The sequence below is a fragment of the Diceros bicornis genome, chromosome X, assembly GCF_020826845.1.
Source record: "Diceros bicornis minor isolate mBicDic1 chromosome X, mDicBic1.mat.cur, whole genome shotgun sequence".
Lineage (NCBI taxonomy): Eukaryota > Metazoa > Chordata > Mammalia > Perissodactyla > Rhinocerotidae > Diceros > Diceros bicornis.
Genome location: NC_080781.1, coordinates 39,239,971 through 39,264,076, shown reverse-complemented (window position 1 = coordinate 39,264,076; position 24,106 = coordinate 39,239,971). Strand labels below are relative to the sequence as shown.

At 43.6% G+C, this 24,106-nt stretch overlaps 1 protein-coding gene across 1 annotated transcript in view; it reads left to right on the top strand.

Annotated features, from left to right (window-relative positions):
- Positions 1–2,754, top strand: part of DIPK2B (divergent protein kinase domain 2B) — a 41,884-nt gene extending 39,130 nt beyond the window's left edge. Inside the window, exons 4-5 of the mRNA XM_058535705.1 lie at positions 920–1,208; positions 2,405–2,754. Coding sequence (XP_058391688.1) covers positions 920–1,208; positions 2,405–2,745 — 630 coding nt within the window. The 3' untranslated portion in view covers positions 2,746–2,754. The remainder of the gene's footprint in view (positions 1–919; positions 1,209–2,404) is intronic.
- The last annotated feature ends 21,352 nt before the right edge of the window (positions 2,755–24,106 follow it).

Below are 24,106 nucleotides of genomic sequence, written 5' to 3'. Positions count from 1 at the left end.
ATCATCAGAGAGGGGGATGACTTCATTTTTTTAAGAAGGAAAACGAGACAAAAAGTGCTAAGTATTTATAGTTTCTGTCATTTCCCCCATAGTTTAAAGAAATACCATTCTAGATATAGCTGCTTCAATAAATAGTCAAGAAAAGGCCAGCCAGGATTCCCTCCTCTTTTTCGTCTCACACATCCACAAGTTTGGAGCTTTTACAAGGAGACGGAGGAGACCAGCTGGGGCTGCGTGCTTCCCTAGACCAGTGTTAGGCTGTCGGAAGGTTCCAGTCAGTTGGGGAGCATCTGTGAGTATGTACTTACCCCAGCCAGGCAGATTCGCCCAAGGCCCGGAGGAGACGTTGGACCAGTGCAGTGGTTCCTAAAACTTGAGTCTCCGAGGGCCATCTCCACGATTCTGCCCTATCCCAGAACCTGGTGCCTGCACTGTTATTTTTAAAAATATTTTTGCTTAAATTGGCCTTAAGTTGACTCTCTTTTTTTTTTTCCCCATGGGCTCTTCCTAAGCAGCGGTATCTGTGAAATCTCAAAACCTAGTCACATTTTTTTCAACTCTCCAACTCTTAAAATAAGCATATTCCCCTGAATCCCGAATACCATCTACAATCGGCAAGTGCATCAGCGTTCTCATACCTCCGGGGAAACTCCGTTGAAATGCACCCCACTGCATGGAAATAAGGCTTCCTTTTCTGAATCTCTCCATTAAAAAAGAGCAGGAGGGCGGGGGGTGGGGGAGAATTGCCATGTTCCAAGAGGTATAAAAAAGGTTGAGGGACACTTTGCCGACATGTTTTGAGAAGAATGCCTGTATAAGGCTGATCTTTCTGTGTGCTCGTGGTGAGAGGCAGAGGGAGAGCTGTCTCCGTGAGTTTTTTCTCTCTAATCCTCTGATGCCTCCTCCTCCCGGCTGGCAGATCTTCCCTGGCGCCGAGGGATGGCCGCTGCCCAAGTACCTGGGCTCCTGCGGCAGATTCCTCGTCAGCACCAGCACCAGCCCGCTGCAGGAATTCTATGGCGCACCCCCAGACCAGGCGGCCGACCTGGCCTACCAGCTCCTTGGTGTCCTGGAGTCTCTGAGGAGCAACGATTTGAACTACTTCTTCTACTTCACCCACGTTGATGCGGGCATGTTTGGCATCTTTAACAACGGGCATCTGTTCATCCGGGATGCCAGCACACTGGGCGTCATCGACAAGCAGGAAGGTAGCCAGCATGGACCTGGCTGAGCATCTGTCAGAGGGGAAGTCAGAGTGACAAGAGCTAAGGAGAGGCGACCAGGGGTCACACAATTGGGCCTGTCCAGTCTCCGTGTGTCATAGCGAGAGCAGCTCAAGTTCAGGGGATGTTAGCTGTCACGTAAAAAGTGTGACTCCCCCTTTAGAGTCTCTGCTCCAACTCCATCGCCAAAGGGGAGCTGGACTTGACCTTACCCATGGCCAAGGGGGCATTTTGCATTGTGGCGTGGCCTGACTGCACCCTCCGAGGGACCTGCTGTTGTCCAATTTAGTCTGTGTGGCCTGGAGACCAGCCCTGCCCCCCCAGCACACACAACGCCTGTATCCGTCTCCCCCTCAGAACCTTTCCCATCAGATGCTTTTACCCTTTATCTGAAACTTAAATATCTGGCTGATTCACTGGCACGTTTCACAATCCATTTTGGGATGTTTGCTTTTTATAAAGTTTTCAAATTAAAAAGCATGGCACCCAATGAGGTGTATGAGGGAATCATGTTTCTCACTGTGTGCACAGGCTCATCCAGGGTTCTAGAATCCTTTGAACATCCCAATCTCTAACAGTGACCAAATTTTCTGAGCCCAATAATAGGACAGAGGATTTTCTTTTCCAATTTCTGATTTTGTTTATATCAGAAGGCCTACAAAGATAGACCAATGAAACAACACTATTCATTTCCTGATTTGCCTTTATTAAGAAGAATCAAATTATAAGAAATGAGGCTGATTCCATAATATTCGAGATATGTAAACCACTGAATGTCAGTCCCACTACAACCTGCGAAATGCATAAGAACAGGATTACCTTTTCTTTCCCCTGACTTTGTATTTAAAAAGAGCAAATGAAACTGGTCCTAGTAATTTCCTGAGTTCCCTAATTCCGTAATAATAATGGGAAAATCACAATGTGGAAGTGAGCCTTACAATTAGAAGCCCAGCTTCTGGTGGGGATAAGTGGATTTCCACGCCCAGGCCTCATCCTATTGTAGCAGAGAGAGTTCCTCCCATGTTCTTCTCAGCAGGGCCATTGTGTCCCCGAGCCCTAAATCTCCTGGTGACAGGAGAGGCTAGGAGACTAAACCACTTCACCCAACAGTTCTAAGCAGTGGTGCCTCCCCCAAGGACAAGAGGCTGTAGGATGTGTAACATCTCCCGTTTCTCTTCTAGGCAACCAAGCAGCCACCAGGGCAGGAGAGAACAAAGACATCTTTAGCTGCCTGGTTTCTGACTGCCAGGGCGCGTTGCCTTCCTGTGACACCGTCCCTGAGAGGCAGAGCCTGGTGCTGGTGTGTGGGCAGGTGCTGCCTCGACTTCTCCAGGGGAAGTTCCCCTCCCCGGTGCAGGAGGAGATAGACGCTGCCCTTGCTTGGTGTGGGGACGACACCCGCCCAGACGCCGAGGTCCTTGGGGCCGCCAGCCGGCTGAAGGACATCTTGAGGCCCCTGAGAACCTGTGACCCCAGATTTGCCTACCGTTACCCAGACTGCAAGTATAATGATAAGTTCTGAGGGGCTGAAGCCTAGCTGGCCTCCTGGAACAACATCCTCTGCCCTCTGTTCCCCAGTTGGACTGCTGCAAGGTTGAAAGCAGCAGCTCCATTGTAGACATTAGGAGAAACGCACATTCATGTCCCAAGGACTGAGGAGCACTCCCGCGACCAGAGGGCAGTCGTGGGACACAGCGTGATTGCCCCCACTAGCCGGGATGTCATGGGAGAGCCCAGGGGTGGGCATCAGAAGACCCCAGTGCGGACTCTTCCTCGACCTCTTTGAGCCTCAGTTTCCTCTGTTCTCCACCAGACTCTTGAGTTAGTGAAAGAAGACAAAGATATGAAGGGCCAGGAACACATCCTCCCCACCCCGAGCCCAGGTGGTTACAGAATGTTCCAGAAGCATGCACAGGCACGGCAAATGAGACAGAACCATGGAGGTGAAGAGGCTGGCGCGGAGGGAAGGTGAGGCCTCTGGCCAGTAGCACGTTAGACTCGGGCAGGAGGGACCCCTTCCTGCTCCCTGTGCCCCTGCTCTAGCCCTCTTGCCACACTCCCCACACTGCCATGGGGTGAGGAGACTGCAGGCCAAGGGGGAATGTGGACAGGACCATGCCCTGGGTGCCTCGGGCCCCACATGCGTGCGTGTGAGGTGCTTCATGGTGTGGGAAGGAGCCAGGGCTCAGAAGAGAGGGGAGTGGGCTGGCGGCCAATGTGTTCATCTAGGTCCTCTGAGAAGCAGGTGTCAAGACAGGATTAAATGACCAAGGATTGTATTAAGGAAGATGCTTGTGTGGAAGGAAAGAAGGAGGGAGCCGGAGATGGCTGGGAGAACCATCAGGCCATGCTGCAAGTCTGAGCCCCAGTGAGGGAGAGAAGGTCACGAGGGAGCATCCTAGACTGCCCTCTGGAAGGTTCGGCAAGGCTGTCAGGGTGTCCTTGAGGCAAAGCCAGCCATCAGAGGAGCCCTGAGTCTCCCAAGGATGGGTGGCCCTTATATCCCTGCTGCAGGGAACAGCCTATGGGAAGCATGGCCACAGCCAAACCGCGAAGATGGATTTCAAAGCTGAGGGCAGGGCACCTAACCAGTTCTGCTCCCTGGAGCGGGAGGTCTGTGAGTAGAACATTCTCATTGTAGCCACAGCTGGAGACCCGGGCCAGCTCTCTCCACATCACAGCCTCCAGTGCAGGACTCTAAGCAGTCCAAGAATTTTCATTCAAACTTGGCCTTACAGGTCATAGTAAAAATGTGTTTTTCCAAGGTCAGCCAACAGAACATATTTTATTCAACAGTTTGTTAGTTTGCTTTATACCTTTTAAATGTTTAGCCATGGTATGTGGGCCTCCATGTATCTTCTTGCCCCAGCCCCTCAAACATTAGTGGGGGTCTCTTTGGACCTTTGTCTGGCCTCCCTGCCAGCCCTCTATCCCCAGGACCTCTCAGTTGCCCTCCTCTTTTCTACCTCTGAATCACCACCTATAGGTCAGAATGTCTGGCTTAACAGGCTCCATGCTGCAGATGGGGAAACTGAGGCCCAGGGAGGAAGAGTAACTTCCTGCTACCAGTCCCTGCCCCTCTTGCCTTCCCCTTCAGCCTCTGACTTTCACCCTGTCCTACCCAATTCTGGTCCCTTCAACTCACATTTAAAGATGGGCCAAGAAAAGTCCTATTTTCTGGTGCACTAGATTGCCTTTGGGGTTTGCTTTTTGACTGCTCCAGGCACGACCCCCGGGGCAACCATGACAGTGAGGATGACAGGCCAAGTTTCTGGAAGGGCAGGCTTGGGCTGCCTGAGAGTCTTTGAGACAGTTTTTCTGGCCTGGTCGGGAGGGTGAGGATTGATCACCCTCTCAACACCTTGCTTTCAGCCCAGTGAAACCGATCTTAGATTTCTGGCCTTCAGAACTGTGAGAGGATAAATTTCTATTGTTGTAAGCTACCCACTTTGTAGTAATTTGTTACAGCAGTCACAGGAAACTAACACACACCTGGAACTCCATCTTAACGTCTGCTTCCAGAGAACCCAACCTGCAGTACTCCCCAACTCCAGTCTATTGTGATGGATTCAAAAGCCAGACCCGACGTGAGGGGTGTGTTATGCGTCTGTACCCAGGGCTGAGGATTGGACGGTGCCGTTCCTCCACTTGCTAAGTCCCCAGCATCATTTAAGACCCTGTCTGAGTCCTACCTTGATGGGAAGCTTTTCCTGACAGCCCGGCCCCCAGCGAGCCCTTTCTGAATCCCATCTCTGTAATCCCAAAGGTATTCCAGAGAGATCTGTGTCCTACCTTCCCGTCCCGCTGGGATCACCCTGAGCATGGCAGTGGCATAGGGCCCTTTGTGTTCCCCATAGCACCGGCACAGGGCTGGGCACAAAGCAGGTGCTCGGAAAATGTTCTTGCTGAGGATGACTGTGTTCTTTAGCCCTTTTTCCTTGGTGTTTTTCACATACCACGTGCTATAGACTGAATGTGTCCCCCCAAAATTCATATATTGAAATTCTACCCCTTAAGGTGAAGGTATTAGGAGGTGGGGCCTTTAGGGGGCGATTAGATCATGAGGGTGGAGCCCTCATGAATGGAATTAGTTCCCTTATAAAGAAAGCCCAGAGAGCTCCCTCATCCACCACATGAGGACACAGTGAGAAGCCACCGACTATGAACCAAGAAGTGGGCCCTCACCAGACACTGAATCTGCCGGTGCCTTGATCTTGGACTTCCCAGCCTCCAGAACTGTGAGAAATAAATGTTTGTTTCTTATAAGCCACCCTGTTTGTGGTATTTGGTTATAGCAGCCCGAACGGACCAAGATACCATGCTGGCCATTTACAGGACACAGCCACTTCCTTGAAAACAGCTCTTTCCCCTCAACAGCCAGGAGACGGATGAGTCCACACTGAACCAGAACAAAATCATTGCAGTACATTCTCAGTCCCCTGGAATCTGATTGGAGGCGTTAGAGTATTTTTCTGAGTTTTGCCAGCCACTGCCTTTTTGCCTACAGGACTGGCTACGTAATTTGTGGAGCCCAGTGCAAAATGAAAATGTGGGGCCTCTTGTTATTAAGAATTGCAAGACGGAGACAACAGAGCATTAAACTAAGTCCAGGCCCCGTGCGACTGCATGGGTTGCATGCCCACGAAGCCCACCCTGAGTGCCTGAGAGTACTAATTCTCCTTAACCTTGGCATAGTGTGTTCCTGGAGCTTGCTGGGGTCTCACTCAACCTCCACAACCAAGGGAAGTAGGTGTGGGACCAGAGGTGATGTATAAAATAGTTCACCACCACCATGACATAGGAACTGACCCATGAGAACAGACTCCATGGCTGCAGCTATCAGGTAGGCATAACACAGCCCTGAGCGGAAATCCTACTTTTCAAATGAGGAGACTGGTTTAAGTTATTTGCTCAAAGTGACAAATTTTAGATCTCCTGCCTTCCCAGTCCTCCCCTGTAGCATCTGACTTCTGCCTATTCCAGGAGCCTGAACATTCTCTCTAGAGTTACTTTGTTGGATTTGTGTTCTTTTTGGAAAGATCTGGAGCTCTGAAATCAGACAGATCTGGTTGCAAATCATGACTCTGCTGGTTACTGTGTAACGTTGGACAAGTTGTTTGACCTCTCTGAGCCTCACTTTCCTCCTCCATAAAATGGAGAGGAAAAGATTTATCCTCAAAGGGTTATTGTCCTGTTTAAATAAGGCAATGTCTCTCAAGAGCCTGGCACATAAGGACATTCTGTATTTAAAGGCAAATGTAGGGAAACAGCAGAGGGTCTCCTGGCAGAAAGGGATCCTCACACAGCCAAGGTGAGGGCTGCAGCCTCTTGGGAGGGACACTGATCCCTGCCCCAAGCCTCTACTCCAGCCCAAAGGAACTGCCAGGATGCAGAAGGCTGCTAGATAGTCTGACTGGGGCCATTTTCCCTCCCGCTATCCAGACTCTGGGTTAATCACGAATGGCAGCTGGGAAGCCACTACACTCACCTCCCCTGCCCAGCCCTCCTCAAGCAGGGAATGCTGGGAACCTTGGGAAGTCCATCCACACTCAGTATTGAAGAGAAAGGAGGAAGCCATCTTAGCCCATTGAAAGCTCCAGGTTCACTGCCTGTTGGTGGTGACGTGGCTTTTCTGGCCACTTCAGGCCTGTTGCCCACATATATTGGCACAGCTGGGCTCATGTGCACACAAATATACTCTGGTCCATCCACAGTTCTTTATGGCATTGTTTAAGAATGGTTGTGGGCTGTGTGAGAGAGTAAACACCCAGGCGGGAGGCCCCGAATTTGCAGATATAAGGACCCTCCAAAAAGGCAACTTAGAGGAATGGACCGGCAAAGGGGAGCTAGGCAACTTGTTTAAGTGGCCCACTCATTGGAGTTCTTTGTAGAAGTAGACAAGGAGAGGGAGCATCCTTGTCCCACTAGGGTGACCAGGGCATAGTCTCAGGCCCGGGCTGCAACTGGAGAGGCAGTGTGGCTGCACAGAGGGAGCAGCTTCTCTGGAAGCAGACACGTCTGCCTTCAGATCCGGCGCCAGCCCCTCTCACAAAAGTCAGTGCATCAGAGTTATTTATTGCAGCGTTGTTTGTAATTGCAAATACTGGAAATAACCTAAATGCCCGTACATGGGAGAGTGGCTGAGTAAACTGCAGTACATCCTCTTGATGGAGTGCTATGCAGCTCTGCAAATGAATGAGGAAGAGCCCTATGAACTGACACAGAATGATTCGCAGGATATACTGTTAAGTGAAAGAAAAACGCAAAGCATACAAGGGTGTTTATACGATGCTACCTTTCGTATATGAAAGAAGGGGATAAAAGAAAACATTCATGTATCTGCTAACCTGTGATGCAAAATATATATATATATATTTGTATATAAAGATACATATATGAAAAATAAACTAGCAGCTAATGAGATCGGTTACCTATAGGGGTGGGTGAGAACACGGTGGAAAGAAGGGAGGGATGGGAGTGGGGTTGCAGGGATAAGGAAGGAGGGAAACTTTTCTGAGTATACCTTTTTGTATAAATCTGACTCTCAGAACCATGGGAATGTCTCCCATAATCCACAAATAAATAACTAAGATCAACCAGGTGTGGGTTGAACTAAAATGAAATATAAACAATAGCAAATGGATCTAACTTTATTACAAACGAATAAGATAACTACACCAAAGAACTAAGCTAAGTACCTTGAAAAGTGAGCGTTTTGACTACCCAAGTATAAGCCAAAGACAAAAAGAACTGTACGCACGCTTTAAAATGATCAATTTTATGTTATGTGAATTTCATCACAATTCAAAAAGAGAGCAGAAAAAAAGAACCATACACAAAAATTGTGCTCTAGTTAGTAAATATTTTTCCCATGGGGAGCTGGGTTAGCAATTCTGAAACTACTTGAAGTGTTGAGCAAGTAAGTAAATATATTGTGGATAATGAGAGATGGGCTTCTCATTGTTGGAGAAAGGAGTTACAAGTAAGGAAAGACGGAAGGCAAAATTGAACCCTGTGATGTTAGACTGGAAGTTATCACTATGAACTCAGGATTTTTGATATGTATACACAAATGGATAGGTATAGAAACAGATAAAGATGTGAGTATAGAGAAATATATTTCCTAGCTCTGTCTTTAAGATGGCCTATAAGCAGTGACACCCTCATGCCTAGTGCTCAGGTCTTGGTTTCTCCAGTAAAAGAAACCAGAGCTCTTTGGAGAAATGGCTGATTCCAAGACCAGGACAGGGAAAGTACAAGATGAGTCTGGAATAATTTTGTGTTGCCAGAAAGGAAGGAAGTGCTCAAAAAATTGGGGGCGTGTCAAAACGACACGGGAGGCGACTTGAAGGGGCTCCCAATGGCCAAATCTGGGACAGTTTGAGCTACAAAATAAGTAATGATAGTAATGGGTTATAATTTACAGAATAAAATAAATTATTATGAGACCACACTGATACAAATAAATAACCAAATAAGTAAATAAATTGGGGAGGCAAGGGCTCTTCCTTACAGTACAATTCCAATTAATAAATGTAGAGGGAATGATGGGAGTGGAAAATCACCACTTGGCAAACACCACAGTAAATAATTGTTGCAGGCAAGAGTCATCAGTGGGGGCTAGAACTAGCAGATGAAAGTATGAGAAACAGGATGTTTGCATAGTCTCAAAGTTACCTCGCTACAACATACTCATTAATTACAAAGGGCAAGTAGTAGCTTTATGGTGAAGAAACCTTGCAGACATAACCTTAACCAAGTGACTCAGGTCACTGGTAAGTGATAAGTCACATAGACATCATGTACCCCCTGATATGATGCACTGAGAAGGGCACAGCATCACTTCTGTGGTATTCTTGCCCAAAATGCAAAACTTCAATCGAATCATGAAATAACATCAGACAAATTGAGGGACATCCTACAACTGGCCCTGAAAGCCAAAAAAAAAACTAAGGATTATCACAGATTGGAGGAGACTAAGGAGACATGAGAACTACGTGCAATGTGGGATCCTCGATTGGATCCTGGACCAAACAAAGGACATCAGTAGTGTCAATACCCACCAGCCCCAACTCACCAGAAACACACCTGTAGCTGAACAAGTTGGGTTTATCGCTCATCGCAACAAAGGAGAACGCACACCATGGAGCAACATGAGGTTTCTCAGTAAGAGGGGGTTAGAAATGACTTCTTAGAGGATTGGGGCTCATTAGGTGATTTGGAGGAAGGTTCAAGGAAGCGGGGCTTTGCTCTGGATTGAATGCTGTCAGGAAGCGGGGGTAAATCCATGACTGCACATCTCAATAAATCTTATCTATAGGGCAGGAGGAGTGAAGCGGGCTAGGGCTGTAGTTAGTAAAGCAGCAGTCACTCATGGTAGCCAGGATAGGGGGAAGTTTGGTCATTGTTGTTTAAACAATGTTTATGTTGTTGTTTGTGTTCAGACACGAGTATAGAGTGGCCTTGTTTTGTCTTGATTCATCAAGGTCACAGAGTGGCCTTGTTTGATGTTAGTGATCTGAGAAATTGTTTATGTTCAAGGAGAACACAAAGGCCCAGCTGCGAGGGCCAGGCCAGCTCCAAGCAACGCCAAGGGGAAGGCCCAACAACACCAGGCGAGTTTCCAGCTACCGTCAGCTGCTTTTCCCTTTCTCAGTCGGACAATTGGTGAAATTCCAATGAAGTCTATTAGATTAGTACATAGTATTTTATCAATGTTAATTTCTTAGTTTCAGTAATTGTACTATGGTTATGTAAGATGTTAACATTAGGGGAAGTTGGATGCAGAAATTCTGTATTTTGGAACTTTTTGGTAAGTATAAAATTATTCTAAAATAAAAAGTTAAAAAAGCAACTCAGTGCGTGAAGTAGAAATTGGTTTGGCACCGGCTGAAGAAGCTGGCTTGCATATTGGGGCTGTGCTATATAAAACAAAAGACGTATCCCAAAACATGAAAGCATTACCTGTGTGACAAGATGGTCCCAACTACGAGAAACACATGGAAACTGAGTTAGATTAAAAGTCAGATTCATGTCTCCCATTTGGGGCTTGTTCTAGGGTGATGCTCATTGAGTAGAAGCACCACTGCACCATTTTCATTGTTACTGATCCTTCTCTCCGTCTCTCTTATTCAATTTGCCCAAGTGAATGTGCCCACGCTAGAATCAGAGCTGCCCCCACCACACTGGACGCCAGTAGAGATCTGGGGCTCACACGCTCACTTCTGATTCCTTCCCTTCTACACACAAACCACAGTGCTTCGTGTAAAGAGGGCATCTAGCATGAGTTGAAATGCTCCTTCACACATCCCCCAACCCCGCCACTTAGCTGAATCCACCTTTCTGCCTCATGCCCCCACCTGAAGATTCTCTCTGAAAAATCATTCTTTAGGGGGAATTGTGCCAAAAGTGAGTTAATATTCCCCTTGTCAAAATAACACATATTTTCATATTTTATTTCTTTAATGATCCTACCCAAGGCAGGCAAAAATTCAGGAAAAGAGGCAAGTCATGGAAACTTGGTGAGAATATAATCCTATTGAAAAACAATTTGGCAAAGTTCATCAAGAGCCTCAAAAAGGATTGCACACTCTACCCAATAATTCCACTTCTGGGATGCTATCCAAAGGAAGTAATCAAGAATGCAGAGAGATTTATGCACAGACTGACTGTTAAAAACCACCTATTGAACACTTGTAACTCCTACTAAAATGAGAATAAGTGGAATTTTTAATAGCTATAAACTACCACACGGGAGGAAATGAGAGAATAGAAAAACGGAAACAAAATTTTGAAAGCTGGAAAGCAAATAACTTAGCGAGACCAAAAGAACTGAATTCTAAGCTGGCAGCAAAGAATGCTGAGAACCATCCCAATTTACACCACAAAAATCTCTCAAAAGGTTGAGGAATTGGTGGCACTAGATCCCTGAGGAAGTGAGGGGGAAGGCTGAAATAAGAATGAGTCTTAAAAGGCCCTTTTAAGAAGTAATTGGATCCTGCATGCCCCCTCCCCACTTCACAGCCAGGTAATGGCCCGATGATAGCTCTCCAAGACCCAACAAAAGATCAAAGGCTCCTTCCCTGGAACGAGTCCATTCAAGGATCTTCAGGGACAGCACAGAGATTAGGACAGCAGGTCACACTGAAAACTGGGGTATCAAGGGTGAAGGGGAGCAGAATGTTCCATCCCAAAATGTGCCACTTTGGCACATGCATTATTTTGAGTTGAAGGCAATCAAAACCCAGCAGACTCAGGAAAAACTTTTACCTCTCCCTTAACTGCCTAAAATAATTTAGATAGGGGGTCTGGCTCAGAGAGACAGCTATCATCAGAGATAACTTTTTATCTGAAAGACTTGCCTGCATGGCAGGGCAAACATCTGATTACCAAACATCTGCCTTTCTTATCATCCTCTGAATTGCCCTCCTCCCCTTTGAAGCCCCAGGTCTCTATTCCATTCCTAAGTTCAGGATGGCATATAAGCCTCAATTGCCTGATAGTGTCATACTTTTATGGGGCTCCTGTACATGTGAAATTAAATTTGTTTTTCTCCTGTTAATCTGTCTTACATCAATTTAATTATTAGACCAGCCAAAGAACCCAGAAGGGAAGAAGGGAAAATTTTTCTGCCCCTACAAGGGCATGTGTGCACAGTGATTGCCAGCTCCCTGCCCCCCACCACCACCCCCCACCCCCTGCACTGGCAGCCTGGCCTTCTCCCCAGGGCAGGAGAACTGATGAGTGAGCCTCCAGGGAAAAGACCAAAAGATCCTGACATCAGAAGCCCCTCAACCACCCCACACAGCCAGGTCCCTACAGTGAAAGTCACAGCTGACAAACTCCACTGGCTGTCCAGAGCACCCAGTCATCTTTTTAGTTCCCCACTCCTTTTCTTTTCTGTTTTTTTTTTATCCTAATATTATTTTGAAATAATTTTAGACTTTCTGAAAAGTTGAAAGTACAAATAACTCCCATATAACCTGTATCCATATTCCCAATTGTTTCCTTTTTCCTCATGTTTGCTCTATCATTTTCTCCCTCTTCATCTCTCTCTCCCCCTCCCTGTCTCTTCTCCTCTGTCTCTTTCTCTCTCCACTTCCCCTTCCATTTTTTTTCTGAACCATTGTAGAGTAAGTTGCTTATGTGCCCCTAAATACTTCAGAGTTTATATCCTAAAAACAAAATAAAGGCTTACATAACCACAGTACAAGTCTCAAAATCAGGAGATTAACTCTGATACAACACTGTTCTCTAACTACAGCCCTTGTTCAAATTTTGCCAATTTCTCATATAATGTCCTTCATAGAAATTTTTTTTTTTTTGGCCAAGGATCCAATTCTGGATCATATATTGTATTTAGTTGGTATGTCTCTCTAGTCTCCTCTAATCTGGAACAGTTTCTCAGCTTCCATGTGTGTGTGTGTTTCCTCGTCTTGACATCCTTGAAGAGGAAAGGCTGGTTATTTTGTAGAATTTCATTCAACTTGGGTTTGTCTCTTGTTCCTTCATGATTCAATTTAGGTTTCTCACTTTTGGTAGGAATGCCTTAGAAGTGATGCTCTGTTCTCTTCATTGTATCCTATCAGAAGACACATAAGGTCAGTTTGTCCCATTATTGATGATGTTCACTTGGTTAACGTGAGGTCTACCAGGTTTCTCCACCGTAAATTTAATATACAACTGAAGAAGAAATACTTTGAGACTATGTAAATATCCTCTATCAAACTTCTACCCACTGATTTTAGCATCCATTGATGATTCTTGCCTGAATCAATTATTTTATGATGGTTGCCAAATGGTGATTTTTTAATTCTATTATTTCTTTTACATTTATTAATTGGCATTCTGTTGTAAAAAAAAAAAACTTTTCTTCACCCCTACTTACTTATTAATACATTCATAAAATATAGACTTGTGGATTCTTATTTTATTCAATGGGTTATAATTTTTTATTATCACTTATTTTGATGCTCCAAATTTCCCCAGGTTTGGAAAATGGAACAATTCCCAGGAAGTAGAGCAAAACGTCAGACTTAAAGTGAGAGAAAAAAATTAATTACAGAATTACTCCAGGAGTAATGAATCGGGCAGCAACCAATCTAGCAGATAGAAAGGAGCTCTGAAGAGCTATTCAGGTGGGAGATTTTTATAGACCAAAGTGAGCAGGAACAAGGAAGTTCAACGTCCAATAATAGGAGTTCCAAAGAGAACACACACACGGACAGACACACAGAAACAGATACATACATAAACACAGACACCACAGAGTAACATAGGCACAGACACAAAGACACATACAGACACACAGACACACTCAAACACAGATACAGACACAGACATGGAGACACACACACACAGTAACACACAGATACACAAACAGAAACACACAGACATACAGACACATACACGCAGAGGAAGAAATCATCAACAAGAAAATTATATTTCCCAGAATTAAAGGCCTTTAGTGTTTACATTGGAAGGACTTTTGGAGTGCCCATTCCAATGGATGAATGTTCAGAGCCCTAGGGACAAAGGAACGGCCCTACAAGTTTCCAGAGGTTGGAGGGCAGGGCAGATGGTCACATACACACACGGTCAGGAGACAGAACAGCCTCACACTTTTCAACACTGGAAGCCAGAAGACAATGATCTCAAAATTCTGAAAGAAAATTATTTCTCACCTTCAATTCTCTACCCAAACAATCAATCAATCCTATATCTAGTCAAACTATCAATTTCAGACATCCAAGTTCTCAAAAGTTTTCATTTTCAAGCCCTCTGTCTTAGGAAGCTATTGGAGGATGTTTTCTACCAAAAGGGTGCAGTAGACCAAGAAAGAGGAGACCTGAGATATAGGAAACAAGATTTCCAGTGTGGGAGAAAGGGGAAAGGGGTTCGTGGATGATGGCAAAGGGTGGTCCCAGGAGACAGCTATGCACCAGGCATAGGGCCACCCAGACCAAAGGGGAGCAGATCAGAAGGCTTCAAGAGCCATTCCTTGAGGAAGGTGCAACTCGTACAAACTTGATGCATCTGAATCTTTTGAAAGAAGATTTAGACCATTGGTAAAAAATTTGGATTTGAACTGACAATAAATACATAGAAAACCAATCAAAGGAATTAACAACACAATTAAGAATTTCTGAGAAAACAAAAAATTATGCAGAAAAAGAAAAGTGGGCATTGTATACTACACGGCTCAGCCTTGAATGGCATTTACATAGACATAGTAATCTAAACACTGTTAAAGTAACCAGATTAGGCCCAAGATGGAGTCCCTCATGCTAAGCCCCATGTCAGCAAACTAAAACTTAACTAAATTTCTATGCTCTGCTCTCCCAGAAAAGGAAGGCCTAGGTCAATCAATCAGCGCTTGCCTGCTCAGCACAAGTTACCTGACCCGGCTCCAAGATGTCCCTTTGCTCCATATAAGGAAAGTAATCCTGCTTTAACCAACCAGCAAATGCCTGGTATAACTTCCTTGTTCCTGCTCACTTTGGTCTATAGAAATCTCTCACCTGTATAGCTCTTCAGAGCTCCTGTCTGTCTGCTAGATTGGATGCTGCCCAATCCATGAATCACTGAACAAAAGCCTACTAGATTAGTACATTGTCTGGAAATTTTTCTTTTAATACTAAATATTGATTTAATCAGAATAATGATGTATCTATATTGGGAGTATGGAAAGAGTGTGCATGAGAAGAGGGGGCCAGGGAGAAGAAAAATAAAGCAAAACAAATCATCTTCCATAGTGGAGATTCAATAGAAAAATCAAGAAGTCTCCATTCAAACCTGTTATTCAGAGAAGTGGGTAAGTAGGTGAAAGAATTAGCTAAAAGATATTGTTGCCTGTGTGGCAAGGTAAATGGAGGGGAAGAGGTGGGGGCAGCTGGTTTTTGTAACAAACTCTACAGCACCATATGACTCTCCAAACTATATATATCTATAATTTTGCCAAAAATTTTTTTAAAGCAACACCAAAAAATTTAAATATAAGAAACAGAAGATTTATGCATTGAAATTATAATCACATCATTATTTTAAATAGCAGAGAGTTGTATATAATTTAAATTCCCAAGAGTGGAGAAATGGCTAAGTAATTTGAGTGGCACCCAGGCAATTATATATGCAACTAAATTAAAATACTGTTCACAGAGAAGTTATAATGCCATGAGAAAATGCCTAAGACCCAATGCTAAGTGAAACTAACAGGTCACAAAACGTTCTATATGCATTGAGCTTTTTCTGTTTTGTTTTTTGTATTTTTTCTTTTTTCTTTTAATAAATAAAGTTTTGCATAGAAATAAGACTGGAAGTAAAGATATTGAAATGTTAACAGTGGTTGGATTTAGATAATGGGGCTTTGGATTCTTTAAAAATCAGTTCTACTTTTCTGTATTTAACAAATATTCTTTAGGAACTTTAAAAAATATTTTTAATAATAATATTAAATATGTGTTTATTATAGAAATATTGGAAACATTAACATGGACCAAGAAGAAAATAAAGTCATCCAGATGTACTGCTTTTATTATGAAAAAATGCAGACATTTTTAGAGAGGATTTCTCCCTCATGCATGCTCAGCGGCCTGGGCACAGCCGCGCCCCAGACAGTCTGGCTGGCCAACGGGGATTTGACCAAGGCTTCTGAGTCTTGGCCTTGACTTTGAGACAGATCTAAGGCACCAAGATCGCTATTTTTTTAAAACTTAGATAAAACCTTATTGAAAAAAAATATCTGAACCAGTTTTGATGTTTATTTTCAAGTTGAGTCCTGGGAACTATAAACAAACCAACACAAAGTTTCAGAAGAATTTCAGAAACTGGGTGACTAACAACGAAAGCTGGAAAAAATAATTTTCACATTTATCATTCTTTTTGTTTTATTTGCTTCAGTCTGCAGCCTGCTTTCTCTCGGTTTCCATTTGAGTTGTGCGCTGCTCCTTAGAGTCATGAGTTGTATGGGGAATGATAGCTTATATTGCCTTCATGTACTCATACGAAAGGAGGCTAATAGTTATACATAAATAATTTTTGCCTAGGTTGCACATGCATAATTTTGGGTTGTTGTTAGCGCCATCCAGTCAATTCTGACTCCTAGTGATCCTGTGTACAGCAGAGCAGAACCCTGCCTGGACTTTTTGTGCCATCCTCTCACCTTCCGGAGCTGTATCAGACAATGCTCCACTGCTACTCATAGGGTTTTCATGGCCGATTTTTTCGTAAGTGGGTGGCCAGGTCTTTCTTCCTCTGTCTTAGTCTGGAAGCTCTGCTGAAACCTGTCCACCATGGGTGACCCTGCTGGTATTTCAAAGACCAGTGGCATAGCTTTCAGCATCACAGCAACACACAGCCACTACAGTATGACAACTGACACACAGGTGGTGTGGTTCCCTCACCAGAAAGGAACCCAGGCTGCGGCGGTGACAGTACCGAATCTTAACCACCAGACCACTAGGGCTGGGTAATTTTTTTTTTAATTTTGTTGAGGTCATATTGGCTTTTAACATCGTGCAAATTTCAGGTGTACATTATTATATTTCAATTTCTGTATACATTGCATTGTGTTCACCACCAACAGTCTAGTTTTTATCTGTCACCGTACATGTGCCCCTTTACCCGTTTCACCCCCCCTCGACCCCTTTCCCCTCTGGTGACCACTAATCTGTTCTCCTTATCTATGTGTTTGTTTATCTTCCACATATGAATGAAATCATACGGTGTTTGTCTTTCTCTGTCTGGCTTATTTTGCTTAGCATAATACTCTCAAGGTCGATCCATGTTGTCACAAATGGCACGATTTTGTCTTTCTATGGCTGAGTAGTATTCCATTGTGTGTATATATATATATACCACATCTTCTTTATCCATTCATCCATCAATGGGCACTTAGATTGCTTCCACATCTTGGCTATTGTAAATAATGCTGCGATGAACATAGGGATACATAAATCTCTTTGTATTGTTGATTTCATGTTCTTGGATAAATACCCAGAAGTGGAATAGCTGGATCGTACGGTATTTCTGTTTTTAGTTTTTAGAGAAATCTCCATCCTTTTTTCCATAGTGGCTGCAACAGTTTGCATTCCCACCAGCAGTGTATGAGGGTTCCCTTTTCTCCACATCCTCTCCAACACTTGTTATTTCTTGTCTTGTTAATTATAGCCATTCTGACGGGAGTGAGGTGATATCTCATTGTAGTTTTGATTTGCATTTCTCTAATAATTAGTGATGTTGAACATCTTTTCATGTGAGGGCTGGCTAATTTTTGGCTACATTATATTAAAAGTAATTGTCTACCCAAGTGTCCATAATAGAGTTTTTCACAGATAGATGCATGAAAACTATATGTTGAATGCGCAAAATAAGAGAGGAGGGTGGGATGGAGGAAGAGAGACAGAAATCCAACTTGCTATCAACGCTGTTAGGACCCACAGGAGGAAAGAAACAAATGGAAGCAGGGGCAACTCTAGGCTGAGTGAAAGGGGACAAACGATCTCTGCTCTTTGAGGATACAGCTCAGCTCAGCGTAGACATAGAGGGAACAAGCAAGTAACGCAACAATGTGAGTGGGAGCTAGGAATGTGGAGGGAGGGAGTAAGGAAGAGGGGAGAAAGATCAGGAGCTGTGTTAGCAATAATTTCTTCCCCATCAGTGGTTCGAAAGTCAGAGAGCCAGCCCTCTGAGAATAGGAGGAAACCGCCCAACACAGAACTTGGCTGCGACTTCAGGAGGCAGTTTCGCCCTTCAGTAAAGCAGTCTTGGCCTCCAACTACTATTTCTTCACCTTCTTTTAAGTTGCCATTTTTCTTCCTGTTTGGCAGCAAATCTGTGGGATTAATGCCTACTCTGTCACACTGTGGAAAGTGTCTCAACTGGCTCTGTGACGCTCCCAAAGCAGCTGCCAAAAGGTTGAGGCTGAACGGGGCGGCAAAAGCTTGAGTAATTTTTACAAAATTATATGTCTTCCCAGAAAGACTATGCGATGACTGTTTCTGGAGGCTGAGAGCCCCTGGCCTGGTAGAGCCCATCCCTGCCCCAAGATCAAGTCAAGCCTCCCTCCTTGGGCCAACTCCACACAGGAGTCTGGGGGAAGCAGCCCAGAAGACTGGCTCCATTCACAGCCACGCTGCAGCTGCCTGCCTCCACTCTGCTGAGAACACGCCTACATGGCACTTCCTGCTAGATTCGGTTTGTGCTTTGCTGGGCTTATTGATGACTTCATTTCCCACTTCCACTCCTGTTCTTTCTTTTCTTCTTCTTATTTTAATTAAGGTGTAACTTAAGACACCAAAAAGGCATACATCTTCCATGTACAGTTTGATGAATTTTCAGATATATGCACCCAGGTGAGCACCATCAAGATATAGAACGTTTCCAATCCCCAAGAACCGTCCTCCATGCAACTTCCCATTCACTATTGTACCCTCTCCCACCTGCAAAGGTAACCGTAATTCTGGATTTTCTCACCATAGATTCCTGTTACTTGTTCTTGAACTTCACATAAATGGAATCACACAGTATGTACTCTTTTGCATCTGGCTTCTTTCACTCAACAGGTTTTTGAGGTTTACTCATGTTGTGTGTACTTCATTCCTTTTTATTGCTGAGTAGAATTCCATGTGTGGAGATATCATGTATTGTTTATCCATTCATCCGTTGAGGGACATTTGGGTTATTGCCAGTTTGAAGCTATTATAAATAAAGCTGTTATGAATGTTTTTGTACATGTCTTCATGAGACATATCCTGTTTTACTGAAGAATCCATTTCTCTTGGGGAAGAACAAGGCAGTTGAGTCTGGGTCCAAAGTCTTCATCGAGAGCAATAAGACATTGGAGGGATGGCCTCATCTCCAGAGGCCCGGCTCACAGATAGATTTAGAGCATCAAAGAAGCTGCCCCAATTTTGCCCAATCAAGGAAGCCATCCATAGCTTCTAACAGTCCAAAGGAAGCTGTATCTGATGGCAATGAAACGCAATAGCAATGGGAGCCGTTCTTGGGCTCAAGTCTTTATTTTTAATTAAAATTTTGTGCTTGGCTGAGTTTCTCAGACTCTGGCCTGACAAATCCAATGTAAATGACCTGGTGACCATCTGTGGGATTTAAACCAACCTCTTTGTGGATGACCCCTGTCGTATCCATTCATCCCTTAACTGTCCTACGGCACTCAGGAGGGGTTATTAATGATGGGTCTAAAATAAAGACTACTGATTCCACCCCATGCCATGGAGACCAAGGACACTGATCTGATCTCCTTTGCAGAATCTGTGATGCTAAAGAGGGTTCCCTGCAGTCACAATGATGCCTGGATGTTTGCCCTGCCCCCATTTCCACTCCCTATGAGAAACTCCACCTCACTTTCCGTAGCAGATTTGTTGAGTGTATACCCGGTAACAAGAACCATTCTGACTTTTGTTTACTTGTTTGTTTTTTGCTTGCATTTACTTCTCACATAAGCACTAGGAGGTAAGTATTATATTATTCTTTTCATGGGTGAGGAAACCACAGCTTAGAGAAGATAAGCATCTTAGCTCAGGCTGCTATAACAAAATATCACAGACTGGGTGGCTTAAACAGCATAAATTTATTTCTCACTGTTCTGGAAGCTGGAAGTGGGAGATCAGGGTGCCAGTATGGTTGGGTTCTGGTAAGAGCTCTCTTCCTGGCTTGCAAACAGTCGCCTTCTGGCTGTGTCCTCATGTGGCAGGGAAAGGGAGCAAGCTCTCTGGTGCCTCTCCTTATAAAAGGACTAATCCCATCATGAGGGCCTTGCCCTCATGACATCATCTAAATCTAATTACCTCCCAAAGGCCCCACCTGCAAATAACATCACATTAAGGGTCAGGGCTTCAACATATGAATCTGGTGGGGGACACAATTCAGTGCATAGTAGTAACTTGCCCATGGACACACACTAGTAAGCAGCAGACCTGGGATTTGAGCCTAGGTCTGACTCTAGAGTCCATGCACTTAACCACCATGCTATACTGCTTTGATGACATCAGGACCTTTGCACACATTCATGTCCCACCACCAACCTCAGGATGGGCTCCAGCCAGGCAGATCCTGTGTGCCAGCTACAGGGTCAGATTGCAGGGGCAATGACCACCAACTTGAATGTCCCACCAGACTCCAAGCCCAATCCCATGTCTGAATTTGCTCTTTCCTCTGGTTGGGATTCCCTAGGCCTAACCATCCTTCAAAATCCATCTGAACCCTACCTCTTCCTAAAGGCCTTCCTTGTTGACATTGCTCTTCAGTAGTCTCTTTCTTAGTAAGCACCTCTTATCTCTATTATCCAGATTATACAATCTGCTCCATGTTTACTATCTTGTTCACTGTCTCTACAAAACATTTTGCTATGTCATATATGACTGTCGTTGCTTATTGCTTCATTTCTCCAAGGACTGAACCCCATAACTCTGTGAGATATGTAAATCATAACTTTACTTTGGTATGTTAGCTACCAAAATATAGATTATAAGTGCAGAGATGGTAATTCATTCTTGCAACAAACCAACATTTATTAAGTACTTATGATGTGCCATTGACCAGAACATGTGCTTTGTGTGGGCTGGATTTAATTGCATTTTAACAGAAATTTGTTGGGTAAGTGCTAAGCACCAGGAATTCAAAGATGAACATGAGAGAAGGAAGTTCAAAGTTGATGGAATAGAAAGAATAGAATAGAAAGATCAGAGTTGTGACAGGACTGAGAGGAAGATAAGGCAAGAAGTGTGGAAGGAGCATAGCCAGCCAACAGCTTTGATGACACGCTGTATGCTAAAATTCTATCCTTAAAGCCATGGGAAACATAAGTGGGGTTGAAAAGAGGGATAATATAATAAATTTAGAATTTGAGGAAGAGGTGAGTGGTAGTATTATGTATGAAGGGTGTTAGAGTGAGGCAGAGAAATCTCCATTCCAAGTGAGAGAAAGGGAAGATCTGACCTATGTTGATTTAATGAGAATGCAGGAGGGGGGAGAAGTACCAGAGAGTGCTCAGTTGAGGTGCTTGATTAGAATTAGGGGGAGATAATAAAAGATTACTGTTCATGTGAGGAGACTGGCAGCCTGAAAGAGGCTAACAACCTGGATCCCTACTTCACACCTTAGATAATCACTCTGGTGGACTATAAAACAATGTAGACAAAACTTTGACGCCTTTAGAATACAATATAGGAGAATATCTTCATGACATGAGACCAAGGAAAGTTTTCCTAAACAAGACACAAAAAGCAATAACCATAAATCAAAAGATTGATACATTTGACTACATTAAAATTAAGAATTTTTATTCATCAAAAGACTCCATAAAGAGACAAGCCATAGAGTGGGAGAAGATATTTGCAACACATTCATTGACAAAAGACTCACTTTCAGAATATATAAAGAATACCTACGTACAAACGAGGGAGGAAAACGTAACTCATTATAAAAATGGGCAAAACACTGAAATAGCCATTTCAAAAAAGAGGAAATCTAAGTACCCAATAAATGTCTGAAAAACTGTTCAACCTCATTGTTAAAGAGGGAATACAAATGAATACCATGATGATATGCCACTATACACATATCATATTGGGAAACATTTAAAAATCTGATAATACTAAATGTTGGGAGGATGTGCAGCAAAGGAAACTCGTAACTGATGATGAATATGCAAACTGGTACTACCTCTTTGGAAAATGGTTTAGCACATTCTGATAAAGGTGAAGATTACCTACCCTATGATGCACTAGTTCTACTCGTGAGTATCTACTAAAGAAACTCACGCATACATTCACCTCAATTCATGACAAGTTCCTCGTGGTTTCCATCTCCGTGTTTTTGCTCTATGCTTTGAAGTATTTCTTTCATTTGAGTTTGCAGGCCACAAAGTTGTGTCTCAATAATGACCATCCTTTTCTTCTAATCAACTACTGAATTGAGCAGTCGGGAAGTCACACTGACTCAGAACTTGTCCTGGATTAATATTTTTTTAACAATTTTGGTTGGACATGTGTTATCCTTATTCTGATTGATCTTTCTCCACTTTCTGGGACCCCTTAGATGAGTTAGTTCTACTTGGGGTTGAGGTCTAATTATTAAAGTACAGGGGGAGTAGGCCCCAAAGTTGTGGGAAACCAAGTGGTTTCACCCCTCAGGAGCTCCCCTAGCAACAGGCAGGCTACCAGTTTACCCCGCTGACACACCAGGAGAAAACCTTCCTGCTCCCAGGTCTCCTTACACCTCCTCAGACTCAGGCATGGAGAGGACATAGTCTACCCTTTTAGCTCCCTTTCATCTCTTGGAAGTCCAGACAGTCAAACCCACCTGACAGAATCCAATGTCAGTCCCCCTCCCCTCCACACCTTGAGATCCATGCCTTGGTGGTCTGAGCTTTTTCCAGTAGTCACCTCATTCTAATCCCCTCCCTGGGGGTCTCCCCTTCTGGTCTCTGAGGCTTGACCACTCCACCTGGGAGAAAGCTCCATCCAAATTCTCCTTGCTAGGACTCTCATGAGGCTCATAGCCTCACTTACCCCCAACTATCAGCTTCAGAAACTGACCAGATTTGGGTTGCTACCCATATCCAGTTTGTCATCTTTACAGAATTCTAACTTCAAAGTATTTTTCAAAAGGAACAAAATCCTTATACCAAAACCTGTCAAAGATAGCAAAAGAAAAAAAAAGAAATTAAAAAAGAAAACTATAAACCAATCTCACTATTAACTAGAGATGCAAAAAATAACAAATGAAATATTTTCAGTTGAATTCAGTGGCATATAAGAAAAATGCTACACCTACTTTATTGTCAATTGCAAAGTCTCTATTCAAAAGCATAGGTCTCCTCTCTGGTCTCTCACAGGGCTGCCTAAAGATTGGGTCATGAGGTCATGTTCTTAATATTAAGAGATTTCTTCCCCACAAGACTGTGTGAGTAGACTTTTTCTCTTTATGGTTTTCCAGAAGGAAGACATATAATCTCAACCATTTGCTGTTTAACAAGTGGAATATAGTATATGAGAAAGATAAAGGACCAACTGAAGGTTACGGACCTTCTTTTCTGTTCCTTCTGGGAATTGTTGCAGGCTTTTTATTCAGCCTCTAGAGGGCAGTCAGAAAGAAGAAATCACATTCTTCTATTCTGTTGTACCCCAGCTGTCTGATCTCAGCAGTTTCAGTGGGTCAGTGTTATGATTTCTGCAGACTTGGAAGCTATCCCTTTAAAATGGTCCTGGCCCTGGGCGGGGTGGGGGAGCAGGAGGAAAACACAAAGGGAAATTTTTAAGGTGATTGAACTGTCCTGGGGTGGTGGACACATGATTCTACCCATACAGAGTAGAACTTTACTGTATACAAATTTTTAAAAATCAACAAAGGTGTCAGGGGACGCCAGGATGAATGGAATGCAGACTGCAACAAATGAATCTAACTGTATTACAAATGTGTGATGTAACCTCATTGAAGTGGGTGAGGATAAAAGGAGCTGAACAAAGTAACTTTGGAAAACAGTGTTTTAATTAGATACTCAAAGACTAAAGACAAAAAGAACTGTATATAAATACTGCACTCTAGTTTGTAAAGATTTTTTCTCACAGGGCCACAGAATAATAATTCTGAAACTACATTACATGTATTGTAGAGTTGAACAAATAATTAAATAAATTGTAGATAATAGGAACCATGGTACTAGAGTAAATAGTTACAAATAAACAAAGGAGGAGGGCAGATGGCTAGACTGAACCCTGTGGTGCTGGATTCAGGTCACAGATATCAGTATGAATTCGTGTTTATGTATGTATGTATGCAATTACATCACACTTATTTTAGTTATAGATGAAACAATTCTGGAAGATTGGGAAGGCAAGGCATGATTTTAATTTTTTGCATCA